Source organism: Neltuma alba, unplaced genomic scaffold (assembly GCF_004799145.2).
Source record: "Neltuma alba isolate B1F8T4 unplaced genomic scaffold, ASM479914v2 tig00000769_pilon, whole genome shotgun sequence".
Taxonomy (NCBI): domain Eukaryota; kingdom Viridiplantae; phylum Streptophyta; class Magnoliopsida; order Fabales; family Fabaceae; genus Neltuma; species Neltuma alba.
Window position 1 is genome coordinate 320,885 of NW_021632183.1, and position 18,990 is coordinate 339,874.

Below are 18,990 nucleotides of genomic sequence, written 5' to 3' on the forward strand. Positions count from 1 at the left end.
CTAACTAAATTATAACTAAATAGTGTTAAAGTTAATCTTATATAGTTGTTGAAGCTTATATTATCCTATAAAGTCAGTTGTTACCAGACACTATCTAGATTGTCAACAGCTCTCCTTGGGTTATTAATATTTACCGTTGGAGTTGTCAATGGATCTCCGCATTAAAATTTTACTATAATTCTAGTAGATTTAGTTAAAGTTCTTAATGGCTTCGAAAAACTTCTCATTTTAATATTAACGTTGTTATATTATATATTTGGTTATAATTTACTCTTATGTGATGTTATGTGATCCTATAAAGTAAGTTGTTAACGGATACTGTTTAGGTTGTTAACACCTTCTTATTGGATTGTTAATAGTCACTATTGAGGTTATAAATCGCAATGACAGAGCAAATATAAATTTGAAATATGAGGGTCATTTTACAAATAAAATATATTATTCTAAGTTTGGTTGTCAGTAGTTTTTACATTTCGTAATGTCTTTTGTGAGACTTCTGTAACTTTCTCTAAATTTTATAAAGGTACGTAGCTGTACGTGAAATAAACGTGTTTGATAATGCGACACAAATTGTGTGGGGGACCTTTTTTTTGGCGGTTTTTTTTTTGGGGGGGGGTGGTTTAAGAGAAAGGGACGTTTTGATCCTATGTACAAAAACGTTACATTAAAATATGAAGGATGAAACACGTGATCCCAAAAACCAAAACAAAACAAAGATAAGGCCCTAAAATACTAAAGATAGATAATTTTGATAATTTTTAATCAAGCCATCTAATATAAGAGTTAGTTATCTAGTTTGAATATATTAGTTATTTATAATAAATATGAATCGAATTTTCTAGAATAACCTTGGCAGCTGTAGAATTGAAAAAATCTTCAAAAAATTATATAAATTCTGATTAATTCTCATTAAAAAAATTTGAAATTTAATAAAAATAAACAATTTATTTAATTTATTTAGTAGTTTACCCCCTTTGTGTCAAATTCATATCAAAAAAAGAAATACTACTAATTGATAGAATATTTAACATATGCAATTATTATAAAGATTGTTTTAAGAGAATAGATAAATATGAGAAACAAAATAAATTGGAATCTTATTTAATGCCAAATTGAAAGTCCAACTAACTCTTATATCAGTGATAAGAGGTTGCCTAAAGTAATTAATTAGTGACACAAGACTTCCTATTATGCTTATAGGAAATTATATATTATAACCATGTTGCGCTGGATTAAAAAAGATATTATTAGATTATAATATTGATAATTCTACAAGCATATAACTTCTAATTAAACGCTCCCAAGACATGGATTCACTTGTTTTTTTAATCTGCAACGTCAGTTCTTTTTTCTTTTTTTGTGCCATCCCACAGTGCAAGTTCTTAAGAACTAATATCATTTCAAGCTAGTTTTTCGAAGGTAGTATATTTTTAATTCATTTTAGTGTGCATCTATTTTATTGATTTCATCCATTTGGCCTCTCAAAAATTATTTTCACACTTCTTTTTATATGGGCGTTTTCGTCATTTGATGTTGTTTGTCTATAGATATAGTAGTTATATATAACTTTTAAAAAGTTAATGTTTTGATTTAACTGAGTTAAAATTCAGTTATTAAATTTTAACTCGATACAATTCAATTTTTATAGTTTTGATTCAACTAAAACTTAATTTTTGAATTTTAACATTTTTCTGCCAACTCCTAAATTTTAACTTATGTGGTGTTTGGATTCTCTTACGAGCACTTTTAAAAAGTATTTTTATACAAGTCCAGATAAAATTCTTCTTACATATTTAATTCGTATATCATAAAATTATTTTTAAAACTAGTTTGGTTTCTATTCAAACACCCTTATAACAACTAGTTTCTACAAAATTAGTATCTAAAGTTTTAGTTTTGTAGGATTATAATTTATGTTAAAAGAGGTATCTATATTTAGTGTTCTACAGTATCTTAAATAAGATTGTCTCCAATAAAAACATACTTATGCTTGGAAAAAATATATAATTTTATTTTTTAAAATACAAGAATTAATATTTTAAATGATTTAAACTATAGAGATTAACTTATAATCTAGTACAAGGCCTAAAAAAACTTACAATCGAGTCAAAGTTTAAAACTAATTTTTACATTTAAATCAGAATTATATAACTAATTTGTACGGAATTAAGAATTAAGAACTCAATTACAAGTTTACAACTGATACAAAAATACAACAGTAAAAAAAAAAAATTTTTCTCTATTTTTTATTTGCGGTACATGTTTGTAAAAACCAGTGGATTTTGGCATTTTGCAAACCAAACACCGCCGGGGGCGCTAACTTACGCGGGTTGCGAAGAGTGAACCTTCATCTTTAACCGCACGGATCGATGAGTCACGCAATGACATGGCCTCTGCTTTCTGAGTTTTGATGCCACAAATCGCTCCTTCTCGCACTCGCCCCCGTCATTCATCTTCATCGTCGTTTATTTGCTATCTCTCTCTTCCCGTATCCTTCTTTGAGCTATTGCTTCGATCCTGATAATACAACCCCAAAATCCTCTTGTCCTCCAGTCCAGTACGGCAGTACTATTCGTATCATTGTATAACCAAATTCCAACAATTAATCTCTTCCAGGAGAGCACGAAGTTTCTACCTTCTCATCGATCTGTAACTGTTGACAGTCCGTCTTACCGAGTTTGTGTTGCATGTCTTTAGAGAATACCATTTTTGGCTGGTAAATTAGGGGGCCTCTCGTCTTAATTGAGGATTTTGGATTCTGGGGTTGTGTTTCTATCTTGCTCGGTAGGTGTTGTGATAATCAAGCGAGCTTTAGTCGATCAGTTTAGGAAATAATGGAATCAAGTCGAAGAGCGGTAGAGTCTTATTGGAGGTCGCGGTTGATCGATTCTGCAACATCGGATGAAGATAAAGTCACTCCGGTGTATAAATTAGAAGAAGTTTGTGAACTTTTGCGTTCTTCGCATGTTAGTATTGTGAAGGAAGTTTCGGAGTTCATCTTAAAACGACTGGAGCACAAGAGTCCAATTGTAAAGCAGAAGGTATGATTGTTATTTGAGTAGTTTTTCCTTGCTCAACTTGCACGAAGGGGACTGGGTAGTTGAGAGTTAGATATCCGATGTGGAGTTTTGTTATAGTCGATGAAGTGGAGAATTGGAAAAAGCGCGGTCTCTCAATTCTCATTTTATGTTGCTCTCTTGTTTGTTTAGGGCAAAAGAAATAGGTGGAATCACCTTCTATGGGAAGATATAAGAGACTAGATTACAAATTGAGTGATGCGATTGCGAAAATGCACACTTTTTCTCTTCTTTATTGAGTTCTGTAATGAAATTATATGCAAGCATTTTTTTCCCTTTTCAGCTTGAACTTGAATTTTTTTTCCCCTGGCCTTTTTGAATGGTATGTTTAATGATTAATCTCATTATGCTGTATTTATTTGCTCATGTTTGCAGGCTTTAAGATTGATAAAATATGCAGTTGGGAAGTCTGGTGTGGAGTTCAGGAGGGAAATGCAGAGACATTCAGTCGCTGTTCGTCAGCTGTTTCACTACAAGGGACACCCGGATCCATTGAAAGGTGATGCACTAAACAAGGCAGTGCGGGACACTGCTCATGAGGCCATCTCTGCCATCTTTTCTGCAGAAGACGGTAAGCCAACACCTGCTGAAGATCTTAACAGGCGGATACAAGGGTTTGGGAATACAAACTTTGAATCGTCATTGGAAGATAAGAAATCCTTTATTAGTGAGGTAGTTGGTCTTGGAAGTGCATCAATCAAGCAAGGACTTAGTAACTTAGCACAGGGACATTCAATTATGAAGAATGAAACAGGAACCTACAAGAGTCCAAATCTTCGAAGGTCGTTAACTATAGAAACGGAAGATAGTGGCAGATATGAGCCAGTTACATATCGTAATGAAGCTCACAGTAGCCTTGGACATTCAAAGAATCAATCTAGTGGTTCTTGGAACCCTGACTCAAGAGTGGTTAAGGTGGGAACATTTAATGATGCTTCCAATGCAAGCCATTCAGAGAGCAAGACACGGGAGGATAGGTTGCTGGAGACAATTGTAACCTCAGGAGGTGTACGCCTGCAGCCCACTCGAGATGCCCTTCAAGTTTTTCTAACAGAGGCTGCAAAGTTGGATGCCTTGTCTTTAAGTCATTCCCTTGAACTAAAGCTTCAATCTCCAATGTGGCAGGCACGTCTTTTCAAAGTTCACAATGATTTCTTGTTTTTTATGCACAAAAGAAAGGAAGAAAACACACGCACGTACATGCATGCCCATATCAATTTCTCAAGCACATTATGGTGAACTTTTCATCACTATTCTAGCTTAAAGATATCATAAGCTTAAAGGGCTCATGCTTGCATATCTGCATGGACTTATTGGCCCACGCATTCACGTTTACCTCAACCTTTTGCAATGAATTGTTAAATATCACTTTTGTTGAATATTTGCCATGTTGCACTTATGCTAACGCAACTTTATAGCCTAGTAGAGAGCCTTAAAAACTTCTATGCAACATTAATTGGCATGTCTTTTCAACTTTTGAAAGTTATGTTTATAGGTTCGCATGAAAGCTGTCTGCGTCCTTGAAGCCATCCTTAGGAAAAGGGATGATGATACCTTTTCACGTATAGCATCATACTTCACCGAAAATAAAGATGTGGTAGTGAGATGCTCAGAATCTCCCCAAGCTTCGTTGAGGGAAAAGGCTAACAAGGTACTCTTATTATTGATCTGTACAAATAATTCACATGAAATTTCACCTTCTCATTCATCTTGGCCCTTAAATTTTATATCAATATGTTATTGCTTGCCTCGCTTTAATGTGCTTGGACCATCATTTTACTCAAGATGTGGTCAGTTCTCTATGGACTTGTTGGATGAACACTTCTGGATCTGATTGGTAAACTGCTAGTTCTCTGCCAGGAAAGTGCTAAAGAAGTTATTCAGGGTCCAATGCTATGCTTAGTTGGTTAATGAAGATTGCTTGCTGAGCAGGGAAATAAGCCCCTCATTTGAGAGAATATTACTAGGAAAGAATTATGATGATGAGTGTCGTTTTTAAAATGTTGGGTGGAGTATAATATGATGCCAAAAGATCCAACTTCCAAGCAGAGGACCTATACTATTTTCTCATAATATCTATAGCTGAGGCTTAAAGTTTGCTATTAATCCTAAATTTTCCCCTTTTCTAAGCTAGCAATTTCTTCCTTCTTCTATGCGATCATGTGTTTTTGTCTTTGGGGTGATGACTTTCTCTTAATATGTGCCCATCATGCATCTTATTTTAGAACTTCAGTCATCAGTAATTCTCCATGATTGTCTTAATCAAAGCTGCCGTTGTCCTGAAGGCATTGGGTGTTCAGATTGTGCAACTTTCATGTTAATTAAAAAAAAAAAGGGTAAATTATGGAAATATGGAAACCAGAAGGCCTTTAGGCTATGTCTTAATCCTGTGTAAAATACCATGAAGTTCTGTCCTTTCTTGGCAAAGTTATGTTACGTAAAATTGAGCTCTTACCTGCGTCAAATTGGCTGGTAATATGTGTACCATTCGCAATTTTTTAAAAAAATGATAATGTCTTGCACTCTTGCTAAATGCGGCGAGTTCAATAGAATTCTCTTTAGTGCAAAATTACATTTTGTAATTTTATCTCGCTCTTGGCCCCTTGATGGACAGGTTATTGGTCTTCTTGGTGGAGATCAGCCAAACAGCTCTCCATTTATTTCAGAGAAGCCTGTAAAGGCAGAGGCTGCTACTGTTGCTGAGTTGCCCAACTTGATAGACACTGATGATTCCAATGAGAATCTTGGAGGGGATGATATTACAAAGAGTACAACTGATCAGAATGTATCAAATTTGGCACCATCCACACCTTTGGTTGATGATTTATTTGGAGATTTCAATGGTTCTGCCGAATCTAGTATTGAACAGAGAAATGACGATGACCCCTTTGCTGATGTATCATTTCATACAAATGAAAATAAAGGACAGGCGGATGATCTCTTTTCAGGGATAACAGTTAGTGATAAACAGAGTGATAGTTTGACTCATGGGCTGGGAAGTATTAGTGAGCCAGAAACTTTTGACATTTTTGCTTCCAATTCCACTCAAGCAAACTATGAGCATGTTAATGATTTAATGTCTGGGTTGTCTGTTCATGAAAATGCATCAAGTTTAACGCAGAAAACAACATCTTCCACCTCACAATCCGAATCTTTATTGTCAGGCTTGAATATTCAGTTTAGTCAAGAAGCCCCTGATCATGGCTTGGCCAACATGTTGAACTCTCAAGCAGTTGGATCCAATGCAAATCCCATGTTTCCTACTGGCCATCTGCCATATAATGCGCAGCCTGGTATTATGTTGAATCACATGTATCCGTCTCAACCACTTAATTATAATGCCATGGGAAGTCTTTTGGCTCAGCAGCAGTTCCTGGCAACCATGGCTAATTTCCAGCACCTTAGTAATGTAAGCATGCAAGATGCTGCTGTTGCTCAGATGGCTGGAACCAGTGGAAGAATGCCAATGCCAGACATATTCCAACCAAATTTTCCTACTCAAACTCCTACCTCAATGATTAGCAGTTCCAAGAAAGAAGACACTAAAGCATTTGATTTCATCTCAGTAAGTCCAGGCATAGATGTTTAATCTATATGTCCCATTGGTTAGGATTGTGACTTTGTGCTTTGCGAGATTCTAATTTTGTTTGCTATTGATTTTTGCAATTTGAACGAAAATTTGGACATAACGAGATATGTGTAGTTGATGGAAAGTGCTCTAGCGGAAAACTGCTCCCTAGCAGCTTGATCTAACATTTTCCGGTCTTGGTGATTACTGGGCTTGCATATGTTAGATGAACTTGATTGTAATATTATCAGTTGATTCTTTATCTAGTTTTTGGTTGATTCACCTGGTCATGTTTCATGCTTGTAGGACCACATTTCTGCGGCTCGTGATACTAGGAAGGTGATTTGAATCTGAAAGGCTGTGCTTTTGCGACGATGGACTTCTATGGTTTTGTACTGCTGGATTTGGTACCAATATTCCCTAGAAATGTTGTGCAGTTAGTTGAGTTATTGCAAGCTACAATTCAGGCATGAATAGAAATACCCCCGCCTTTCTCCATCCATATTTATAGTACTTGAGGGTGCTTCATTCACTGTTTTGCTTGCTTCGAGAACAATAAGAACGATGAGCATGGTTCATTTCGTTTAGTACCTTGCTCTGTCTCGCGATGCTTATGATGCGATTTGACTGTAGTTCTGGGCATGAATCGATGGTTGAATTGGCTTTACCTGGTTGTCTGCCACATCGTTGGTCTGAACTTTTTCCCCTTTTCCCCTTTTCTTTTTTCATTTCTTCCTTTTTTTCCTTTTTATTTTAAGTGAAGGAGATTCTATTAAGTAGTTCGCACAGAAACTCGGATTTTCACGATGTTACGAATCAGTGTTGATCTTTACTAGTAAGATTTTTGGCGATGAATTTACTTCATGCTGAGGATCATTTAATCGAGTTGAACTACTTAAGATGGCAGGTTGCATTCAGAAATATGTGGGGTTTTTTCTTTCCTTGAATGTGAGGGACAATCCAAACCTATAACAAGCTTAAAAGCGTTGCTTCCTATAACAAGCTCGCAAGAACAGAAGCATCTACAAACAAATCTTTGAAACAAGCCTACAATTCCCCTAGCAAAAGATTTCGCCAACGAATAAGGGGGATAAATTCACTGTAGTATTTGAGAGGTATCTATTGGATTGCCTGATTTGATGTTTTTATCTTCTATAAGAAGCATGTCAAACTTTATCTATTGAAAACAGCGATATCCCAATTTCCGATCTTGTCACCACCAATTTTGAACTTCCATATATTTTCCTGGGTCTTTCTTTTAACTTCCTTCCAAATGCATTTTTCCTTTATCCCGCCAAAAGAATGCTGTTGCAAAATCAGCATCTGCTTGTCACACGAACTATATATGAAGAAAATCCTAAAAAAATTATCTCTGCTCTTCCCAGGCTTCAATTATCAACCCTCAGTAATTTTCCCTCCAGGAGTTTCCCCGTTACTTTCCTTGAAACCAAGCTCTGACAAGTCTTGCTTTGCCATCAAGTTCCTGAAAGATGCCAATTAAAGTTCATAAACAACTAATTCGTCAAAAGAAAATCGTCTCAAAAGATACCCAAGAGCAATACATATCCAATACATCAACTAAAACAATGTTGCGGATATGCTTGTCGTAGCAATTAACCCAAGAATAAATTCAGCAGTCTATTGCAAGTGAAATTCTTATTTATTAAACATGGTGTACAACCAAGTTTGCAAGGAGATCATAGACGTGATCGTGGATCCCACCACCTAAACACCCACTTCGATGAGCATTCAGTCGTTGAATGGTCAATCTATGCGCATAATTGTTGAGTATGAAAATTGAAAGAAAACAAGAATCGGAATGAAATAGATCAAAGATAACTCTTATATCCTTACTTAAAACTGCGCAATCAAAAAATACATTGTTGAATAATGATAACAAGAACATGATGGATATTACATAAAATAAAAAATAATCATCATCATCTTTCTGCATTTCATAAGATTTAATTTCGTTTTCTTCCCTACACCAAACAGACTGTAAGAGCCCACTCTCAATACCATAACTGCTCTTAGGCCGCAGCCTGCTATTACTGTTCTGTAGTATTAAATAACCAATTGTTGAGGTTTTATGATTTTTATTGCGTGTATGCGGCTTTAATCGTCATCCTAGAAGCGCCAATGCATATACTATAGACCACAATCTTTAATTGCACAAACTTTCAAGGCAGTTGCTGATCTAGCACAACTACTTCCAATTAGCCAAATATTTATATCGTTATTCACAAGACTAAACCATAACCTTTAAATTGCAATCGGAAAGGAATACAATCTCTTCACTACGAGATAAACAATTTAAATCTCCAAGCCATGTCAATTACATATTTTCATTTTTGTCGAGCACTGACAAATTCGTTTTGACAAAAACAGTTTGGTGCACTTCACCCTTTTTCTTTGGAGAAAAACTGCATGGCTTGTTAAACAAATTAGCTATAAGCCTTAGAAGATTGTATTCAGACCCATCTTTCCGATATTATTTATCTTAGAAGGTTTCTTACATTCTTAAGCTTGCAACGAGATGTCCATTTAATTTTAACACGACATGCTAAACGAACAAGAAAACAAGAGATGAACCATGGTACATGATAAGGAGAAGCCAACTCACTTTTCCATCCGACATTCCAGATATTTCTTAGAGAATTGCCTGCATTCCTCAGATCTGTGACCAAGCGATTTTAGACAACTGAGATATTCCTTCTTCTCCTGAAATGGCGCCAACAAACAAATTAAGCTACCTAAGACTGAACTGGAAAATTCAGAAGCAACATGTTGACTGTAACGTCTGAAATATAGCAACTTGCAGGGACATGCTTCCCTCATATACAAATATAATTAAGAAAACGTTAATTTTTTATGAAACATAAATAAACACTACCACGTCACATAAATGCATGTGGTCCAATGGAAATATTCCTTTCTCAGGAGGCACTGGGCGGAGTCCCCTGTTGCCACCAAAGGCACCACCTGTTACAAAAGTTTCAATAGGGGAAATAAGTGACAAAGCAAACCATCAATACACACACACACACACAGATTTGGCAGAAGTAAAAGAACACTTAAGGAAGTTATCAAACATAAAAATAGAACTAAAAAAGACGAGATTAATTCTCTCTTTTCTGAGTTAATAGACTCTGACAAAAAATTTGAAGACAACACGTTCTCTATCACGTTTCTAGTAGTACAATGAGCAAGATAAGCCAAAAAAAAAAATCATTCAGGCAATTAAAAATTGACGAGTCACAAGTTTTAATGTCCTTAAGATTACACAAGAATCCTTCATTCATAATTCTTTCACACCAAAACATTCTAACAGCAGCATATTGTATACGTTACTTTATGCAGAACCCCTTCCAGAACCTCATAACAACAGTAGTTACATACTAGTATTTAACCAGTAAGTCTGTTTCAGAAGAAACCCACTTGCTTATCTGCATCCATGCCATGGAATTATCAGGCATCAATAAGTCATTTATTGGTGCAGAGTTCAATTTGTAACAACCCCTTTAAAAAAAATAAATACCCCATTATTCAATGAACAAATAATTTTTTTTTTAAAAAAGGTCTGGGGGAATTTGTCTCAAATCATCATCAATGAACAGCTTTAGCATAAATACCCCATTATCCAATATTCGTACTTCTGCTGGTATGTGTGCGACTGCCAATTCGAACTCGTGATTTGGGAAGTGAAAGCACTGCACTCTCACCTTCAACCTAAATTTCGTATTTCTACTAAAACCTAGGGCCCAAAAACGATGGAAGAGGAGCAAAACATAAAGTTTAAGGCAGTGGTTACCTAATTCGCCCATGACCCGTGCGAATCACGTTCCCCTTCAGCCTTATCGAAACGGAGTTATTCGGCCAAATCAGGGTAATGGACGCGCCAGAAGAGTGCTGCGCTGGTCTGCTGTGTGATTTCTGTTGAAAATTTGCAACACAGTGGCCGGATTCTGGAACAAGACTCACGCGGCCGGCAGTATCTATAGGCTTCGGGAGTGAATGGGAATATAGGCAGGACTAAACTAAATTTTATTAGGAAAAGTTACACATAAAGAACCCTTAATATGTAAAATTATTATTTGAAATTCTAAATTTGAAAATTAACAAATAAGAACCCATTCCACTTTTGTAAATATGAAATTATAGTAAAATGTCTTAAATATCCCTCAATTAATTGACAAGTTGATTATGAGAAATAATAAGTTTACTTTAACGAATGATAATTTTAATATTAAACCACAACTTGTCTGAGGATATGCCAAATGACGAATTGACTATAGAAAATGACAAATTCACTTTAACGCATAACAATTTCATTAGATCAAATTACAATTTGGCTTAGGGACATTTTAGACATTTTACCTAAATTTCATATTTGTAAAAGTATAATTGGATCCTTATTTGCTATTTTTTAAATTTAAGATCCCAAATCATAATTTTACATATTAAGAGGTTTTTATTTGTATTTTTCCAATTTATTACGTCATTGTCCAGACTCCAGAGAGAAATGGCATTGCCTCCCAAATACTCCTTTGATTCTTTTTGGGGATATTTTATTTGCGAGTTCCCCTAATTTTTTTTAATTTTTTAACAGTTTTGTAATGTCAATATAATATTAGTTAATATACAATATAAGATAAAAGGCCTACATCAAAACATATTATGTATATAGTATGAATAATATGATTTGTTTTTTAATTAAAAGAACCATTTAGTTGGTTTTGCAAATGAATCCCCATTTTTTTTAAAATTTGTATGTGAACATCTTAATAATTGTGTTGGTCAATAAACTTGGAGTTTTATATGATTTAGTTTGCTTATAACTTATTAAATTCCTCTCGTCCACAATTTATTCCAATTATGTATATTATTCATATTACTTTTATTGTCGTTTCTCCAGTGAAAAGAAGATGATTGCAATATATAATTTTGTAGTAAAAGTGTCAATTTTGTAAAAATAATTCTACTTTTGAATCTATTAAAAATACAGATACAGTTATATGTTTAGAAAGAACAGTTAAAAGAAAACTACGCATGTAAGTCTTATGCATGGCGCAATATCTAAGAAATTAGAAAGCCATTCATGATTTATGATTTAAGATGCGTATCTCTCATTAATTTTTTTATATATTTTATATTGATGTTTTAACAACAAAATTATTTATTCAAATTTTTACAATGTATTAGGTATATATAACATGATAATAATCAATATCAATTATAAATGTAAAAATTATATATATAAAGTCATAGTAGGTATAAGTCCTAAGAAGTAAAGTTCATTCAGTCAGTGCTGAATAGTTCTATTCACAATTGCATACCATTACTTGACTTTTTGAAATGCTAATAAGGACATTAAAAATGGTCAAGTCGGAAATAATCAATGAGAGAACAACAGTACAAGGAAGAACAATATACAGTTACCATTTGCTTCGATGGTGTACAGAATACATATTTGTGGTTGCCTCTAAACAAGATAACACTCATTATTCTACCCTCAGCTCATGACTAACTCATGGCATTTTCTAAAGCAAAAGTTTGTAAAGTATTTAAAAAAGAAGAGGGCAAAAAAAAAAGGAAAGAAACAAAGAAAGAAAGAGTTGGTAAGAAAAAGAAAAAGAGGGGAGACTATACCCAATATATACTTCTACTCTTCTTGTTTCCTCTCAGCTTGAAACGTTCAAATTACCTTCTAAACCCGGAAGCAGTGAGTGTACTGGCATGCCCATGCCAGATTGCAGGAGAAAAGGCATGGGCAACCAATAGATGACTAGATGGTAGAGCTAATGTTGATTGATTATATTCGGTATGAAGATGTCTGTGAAATGAGATTTGACACAATAGGAGAAGAGGAAGTATCAGGCGTTCTTAGCCTCTGTGAGTGGGGATGTTCAATGATCACTAGAACTGCACCTTCTGAGTTTTCATCACGGCAAGCAGAAGTTGGCTGCCAAAACATACAAAAGTGTCTAAGCCAAACAGATTCGTTAATAAAAGCACGTATGAATACACACTAGCTAGCTCATTTTTTTGAACAGATTCTAAAGAAGAATGACGAGATTAAACTGAAGTTTTTTATTTAAGCAGCGGTTACGGTTCACACTACTATTGTCTCTTTAAAACAGATTCTAAAGAATGACGAGATTAAACTGAAGTTTTTTTAAGCAGCCATTACGGTTCATATTATTGTTGTCTCTTTAAAAGAATTTTTTTACGACACATATTTTATTGACTAGCTTATTAACAAATACTAAAAATTGCGCCCAAGTTTTTCCAGTTTAATAATACAATGTACTGTGAGAGCAAGCTTATACATACCACCCCAATGTGCCATTCATGACTACTGAAATCTTTAAAAGTAGCGGCATCCATTTCCTGCAGCAACATGCTTAGCCTGGTCAGAAGATGGAGACATGCTATATAAACTAAATCAAAGATGGATTAATTCTTTAATCCTTCCTATCTAAGCTTACAAAGCGAGTAGGTCGAAAGATATAAGCAATGCAAAAGGGATGCGAGTGTTTAGCAATCATTTATACCCATGAGACACAAGAAAAGGTACTCCACCGCAATAAACTCTTTAAAGTATCATTTCCTCCTAAGGTGGGCCACTACCTCATGGATGGATGTATAATGAGGCAGCAATCCCTATTCTTTACAAATCAAGTATAGGTAAGGCCATTTAGGCAGAAGAAGGAAGAATTGCAAATGAAAAATCGAGACATAATTTAAAGTATTACTAATAATTTTTCCTAAGAAACAAGCTAATTCTATTAAGCAGAAGCTGATCTTATTTTATCCTCATGATGATGATGAAGTTCACATCTAATTTTTATGTTGACTGCACCATAGGAAGATCTTATAACTTACAATACTGTAGATGGGAGGCACCAAAGTATCGCCTTTACACTTGGTGGCAGGCATAACAGAGAAGCGTGGCGCCAAGTCCTGTGACCTGAAAGTCCACCTGCAGGTAAAGGATAAGTGAAGAATAATTGAATGTCGGGAATGGACTCATCGAAAGGTTCACTATACTTTGTGGTTGTGTTTTGTGTTAAAAGAACTTCATCGATCTATTATTCATGCATAGGTAAAGCATATTCACATACCCAATGTATGAAAAAATGCAGAATTGTGCCCATTCTCTGACTAGTAACCGAAGGCAGTAATTCTCTGAAGAGTCATCCATGTTCATGTATATCTAGAAATCAAGCGGCTTTCAAAGTAAGATACTATAAGCAAAATATTCATTTATGGTTAGAAAGTAAAGCCCAAACATAGTACCATAGTTTCTGCCATAGCTACTATCTGCATTGCAACCTGGAATTTCCTGCACACAAGAAGGAAGATATGTCACCTATGAAGTGTGATTTCTTGTCTTGCACAAAGGATGATGCTTAGTTATTAGTAAGACACAAATGAGAAAAGTATTGATACACATTTCTCAGGTGCGTAACACTAACTTGAACATCATGTACTTCGTATACAGAGCATCATGCATTGTCCGAACATCTTCATTTTCAACAATACTCAGTTGTTCCCGCAACAACAATAGGTTTTGTGATATATGCCGGAAAATAACATAGAATGAAATGAAATAATTCAGTAGCAGAAGAACCTGTAAATTGAATAAATTAGGGGTTAGCATCAGAGAACCGTGCTTGATTAATATAAACCAATGTGGCAGTTTTACAATTTAAACTGCATACTAAATAGACCATGTGAAAAAAATAAAAACTTACCGTGAAGTATGGTACGCAAGCTTTGTAACCCACTAGCGTTAAGTAAAAGACACATCCAAGTGCAGCAGTTGTACGGCGTTCACTTAAAGAAAGATGCTCACACATGATACAGTAGCCATGAGCAATGAGCAAGAAGGAGACAAAGGCAGCAGTCTGAAAGAGCACCCCAGTTACATACACCCCAAATGACATCCACAAGGAACATGCCTGAAAATAGAAGCATGAATACCTGCAGGAATGTTGTGTTGGATACTCAATGAAATAAATTTTGCAGACAGCATATATTAAGTTCTCGATGCTAGAATGTATTATCAAATAAGCACCAAACTTATATTCAAGCAAAGCCTTGCTCCTCGCAATAAAAAATGCACATTTCTCAATTTGCAAACCCTGACACTTACGACTTTAGCGCCGCTAGACAATGGGTGTTATATACCACTAGCTAAATATATGGTACTACAGATTCATTATTACAATCAGCAATTTTAAAAATACAGATAGATTTCGAGAAATTACACCATTATTGTTTGAACGGTGCGGCCAGTGTCCCCTTTTCCTGTCAATGATCCCCAACATCATATTTTCCATATAACTGCTTAGGATTTCTAAAGTCTCTTGTGGAGCAAAAGATAAGTACATGCGTTCTGGTAAATTCTCAGTCCATTAGATTCAGATACGGGGTTACCCATTTCTATACCGTTCTTATTCAATTTTATAGCTGGCTTCTTCATGGTTGTTGCATATTCTTTAGGGTGCTTTGCACAGGAGCAAAACCGGAAAGAATGAAGGAGAAAAGGGGTGGCAGTGGGGCTAAGGGGTGAAGGGACCATATCACATGCACAATAAATTTTATCTCTTCCCTCTATTCACCGTATTGGCACTCCCATGGTCCTACTAATCATGCCTTTTAGCATTGATTTGTCTTCTGAACTATCAACCGAAGCAAGAGTTATCCCACTCCCTCAAAAATAAGACAGTTAATAAAAATAAGATAGACAAAAATATTTGATCAGCACAGAATAATGAATTTAAATTCTAACACTAACATTTGAGCATTTATATCTAGTACAAGTATAACAAGCCACGGGACTAATCCAAAACGTACCAGAAGAGAAAGGACAGCAGGAGCTGCAATACTTTTATAAAGGGAACTGAGGTTAGTGCCCACTGCAAATTATTTGACTGCTCTAGCAAAAGAGTTAAAAATAAATAAATAAATAAAAACAAGAGTTATGGAAACAGATAATTAACTTCTGTATTTTTCCAAAATGAAAGCATAAATATAAACGCTGAGCAAACAGAAAAAATCACAACAGCAGATAAAATAAAGGTAATCCTCACAAGTCACACAGTAGCATATTGATCTCGTTCGATACAGAAACAATTTAGAGCACACGAAAACAGATCATTTACGTATTTCCGTGTTTGATTAAAAGTTCTCTATCATTCGTAAAAGGAAAAAGAATATTCGCAGCAAGTTTACATTACAGAGACAAAGGATTCTCTGTAGTCTGTACACTAAATTAAGGTGCATTAGGAAACTCCGAGAACTTTACCGGGGAGAAAAAACATAGGCAGGAGCAGGAATGAAATTTCGATTTCTCATGAAGCTCTATTTTTTAAAAGATAATTAATGGAGCAAAATGATCAACCTCTAACAAGAAAAAGAAACCCAAGTAGTAAGCACATGGAGCACAGAACTCTTCCGAACAGCCAAACAGTGACGTTACACTTAGTGATTGCATACTTCTCATTGAACCAACCAATAGATGCAGTCAGCATCAAACCAACGAAACAACAATCACATCCAGAAGGTTCAATGAGAGCGAGAAATAATCTCTACTCATTGAACATATAAAGGATAAGATTACGATGAGGAGAATGAAGGACCTGAAACTGGCGCTTTTTGTAGGTATTAAGAGTCCAAGAGCAAGCAGAGAGAAGCCAGATGGACAAGAAGGCGAAGTAAAGCCCCGGAAGTGGCCGGTACGACTCGTCCAGTCCGACAGGGTAGCCTCCGACGCCGGCCGCCGCGCCCATATTGGCCTTAGTTGGGCTTCAATTAGTGGGAATTGGTGGGAGGAGAATTGAAATTGAGGTCCTGAACTTGGCCGTTGATGAATTGCAGAGCGTTCGTTGGCGCTCTCCAGCTTTCTGTTCTACTTATACGCCGGGTGTTGAACACGTCCCCAACGTGGACTTCTGAATTGGGAGCTTTAAAACGACATGCCCGATATTTATTACTTCCCCTTTTTTTTTAATATAAATTTTATATTTTGAAATTAATTGATTTCTAAAAAATAAAAGAAACATTATATGTATTAGAAATGTGAGAAACAAATACCCACTTATTATAAATATACAGTGCAATTGGTTATGAATTTTGTATTGATATTGATAAAACAATGAGATTTTAATTAAAAAGAACATTACATGAACAAATTTCAAGTTATAAACCAACACAAACATGAACTTCAGTTAAATAATAGGGGAATCTTTATTTAAAAAGATGGAAAATACTTTTTTGGGTCAAAATCAAGGTCAAACAATAAAATAATTTTTTTAAAATTTAATATATTATATTGCTCTGACATTTATTATTTCTGTATTGATATCCTTGAATCAAAGAGATAAATATATTATTTTAAATGCAGCAAATTCATAACCAAATAATATACACACACGAAGAAGTTTAAATTTTTATGAATATAATTATTGTTTCTATGTCCATGACAATTTAAAAAAATAATGGTAAAAAAGCTCTTACTTGTCAAAGAAATTGAAGTATTGTCAGCATTGATTAAGGATATTCTTTTTTTAAATAATTTTTCTTCATTTACAAAGTTCGATATCTTCATATTTTAAGAAAAAATAGTAATTATTGATTTTATTTGAACATTTTTTATCTGAGTGTAAATTTAAGAAATGAGTAACATCATCATTATAAATATCATAAACAAAATTTAAACTGATGTCATCTAGAAGCTGTGCCGGAAGGTTTGACTTCAAACTATGGGAAACAAATTTGTTGGTACAAAACAATGATAACATAGTTTACCAGAATTTGCGCCTTACAAATATTAATTTACTATAAGATAATTATGAGGAGTTTAGTGACTTAAAAAGATGAGGGCCACATGATTTTTTTAAAAAAGTTTATTTTGAAATTGGGAATTAAAAAAGAATGCAAAGTTGATGGGCCGATTTTTATGGAAATAAAGTGGGTGAGTGCAACCATCTGGAAGTGGCAAGAGGTGAATGGAGTCACACAACAAAACCACTTTCCTTAGTTTGTGAAATTCCCTCATTCATAATTAAAATATCATCTCTATCCCTACCCACTCACCATCCAAAGATCACTCTCCATTAATATTTCTTTTTAACAATAATATAACTTTTTATATTCTAAATTTTAGTATCATATGAATTGATATTGTAATTTTATTATTTTTGTAAGATAAAAGGTTTAGTTGAGTTGGGTCCTAAAAACTCATCAGAACTCATCAGAGCCAAAGTATGTCTTCGTATTCAAAAAACTTTTTGAACTTGTGATCTTGTGAGTTATAAGCCGACTCCTTATCAAGTAAATTAGCTCTTATTTGCAGAGCAAAAACATCTTAACTGCATGGGTTTCATTAGATTCCCTTATTTCTTCTCTATTGATGGAACTTACATATCCATCATACTCAAAATCAAACTCACAAACTCACATTTAATAAAAGTTTAAAGAAGATGTTTATTGTGCACGTGATACATCTAAAGGTTGGAAAAATTAATTTTGTAGGATTTCTATAATAATATCATGTTATCATACTAATCATTTATTTTAATGTACTTAATTAATTTATATCTGTGTTTAATGCGAAATATAAATGATAAAAAATTAAAAGGCATGGTGGCGTAACATAGGAATAGTAAGATGCGGAGACGAGGCAAAGACCGGTTTCGAAAGAGGACGTGAAGAGCACTAATTAAATCAATTATTATTTGCCCCAACCACCCATTTGCCTTTTGTTATTATTACCATTATTTGCCGCTTTTTCACTCTAGTGATTCATCATCATCTGACCTTGTTTTAGATGTGCCCTAAATTGGATTTTGACTTTTTGAGTTTTATAAAGATAGAAAAACCTGAATTCTTCTTATTCCACACCGCCTAAAAGTACTCTTTTAATGCAGGCCTGTGGATTGATTTTTTTTTTTTTGATAAAATTTTTTTTCCCTTGACATAAAATACATCATTAAATTTACTATATTGTCTCTAATTTATTGTTCTATAGAGTATAGACTACTAATTTTTTAAACAAATGTGTGTGTATATGTTTTGACCAAGAAAAGTATATATACTCCTTCCGGTTCAAAATATAAACTAAAGTTAGCTCATTTACCTTTATCAAGAAATGAAATAAAAACAGTTTAAAACAATAAATGTGTACGTGATTTTTTTTTTGATCTACCCTTATTAATGAGATAATAAATAAAAAAGGAGGAAAGAGAATATACTGAGGTAAAGGATGAGAGAAAGTGTGTCATGAATAAATTGAATTAGTGGAGGAAAATAAAGTCAACCAAAATGTAGTTTAAAAAA

The 18,990-nt window shown here is 34.4% G+C and overlaps 3 protein-coding genes across 6 annotated transcripts; 1 reads left to right on the forward strand and 2 right to left on the reverse strand.

Moving 5' to 3' along the window:
* Positions 1-2,412: 2,412 nt before the first annotated feature.
* Positions 2,413-7,327, forward strand: LOC114745468 (protein MODIFIED TRANSPORT TO THE VACUOLE 1). 2 transcript variants are annotated; one of them, XM_028933633.1, is made up of 6 exons: positions 2,413-2,649; positions 2,678-3,041; positions 3,453-4,202; positions 4,573-4,728; positions 5,692-6,642; positions 6,952-7,327. In XM_028933633.1, exons 2-6 carry the CDS (start codon positions 2,835-2,837, stop codon positions 6,991-6,993), a joined length of 2,106 nt encoding a protein of 701 aa, XP_028789466.1. In that variant the 5' UTR covers positions 2,413-2,649; positions 2,678-2,834; the 3' UTR covers positions 6,994-7,327. The 2 variants fall into 2 exon arrangements, with proteins under 2 accessions (XP_028789466.1, XP_028789459.1); XM_028933626.1 differs by having other exon boundaries at positions 2,413-3,041.
* Positions 7,328-7,521: 194 nt separating this feature from the next.
* LOC114745521 (cytochrome c oxidase assembly protein COX19) lies at positions 7,522-10,645 on the reverse strand. The gene is made up of 4 exons (XM_028933684.1): positions 10,457-10,645; positions 9,539-9,627; positions 9,269-9,366; positions 7,522-8,128 (listed from the first exon to the last, which is right to left on the reverse strand). Exons 1-4 carry the CDS (start codon positions 10,467-10,469, stop codon positions 8,041-8,043), a joined length of 288 nt encoding a protein of 95 aa, XP_028789517.1. The 5' UTR covers positions 10,470-10,645; the 3' UTR covers positions 7,522-8,040.
* Positions 10,646-12,027: 1,382 nt separating this feature from the next.
* On the reverse strand, positions 12,028-16,526 carry LOC114745209 (uncharacterized). 3 transcript variants are annotated; one of them, XM_028933362.1, is made up of 9 exons: positions 16,293-16,521; positions 15,508-15,584; positions 14,403-14,631; positions 14,124-14,278; positions 13,945-13,990; positions 13,770-13,861; positions 13,531-13,627; positions 12,979-13,035; positions 12,028-12,607 (listed from the first exon to the last, which is right to left on the reverse strand). In XM_028933362.1, exons 1-9 carry the CDS (start codon positions 16,440-16,442, stop codon positions 12,458-12,460), a joined length of 1,053 nt encoding a protein of 350 aa, XP_028789195.1. In that variant the 5' UTR covers positions 16,443-16,521; the 3' UTR covers positions 12,028-12,457. The 3 variants fall into 3 exon arrangements, 2 of the variants coding, with proteins under 2 accessions (XP_028789195.1, XP_028789203.1); XR_003740181.1 differs by lacking the exon at positions 12,028-12,607 and adding an exon at positions 13,134-13,313 and having other exon boundaries at positions 12,992-13,035; positions 16,293-16,526; XM_028933370.1 differs by lacking the exons at positions 15,508-15,584; positions 16,293-16,521 and adding an exon at positions 14,919-15,467 and having other exon boundaries at positions 14,403-14,609.
* Between the last annotated feature and the right edge of the window lie 2,464 nt (positions 16,527-18,990).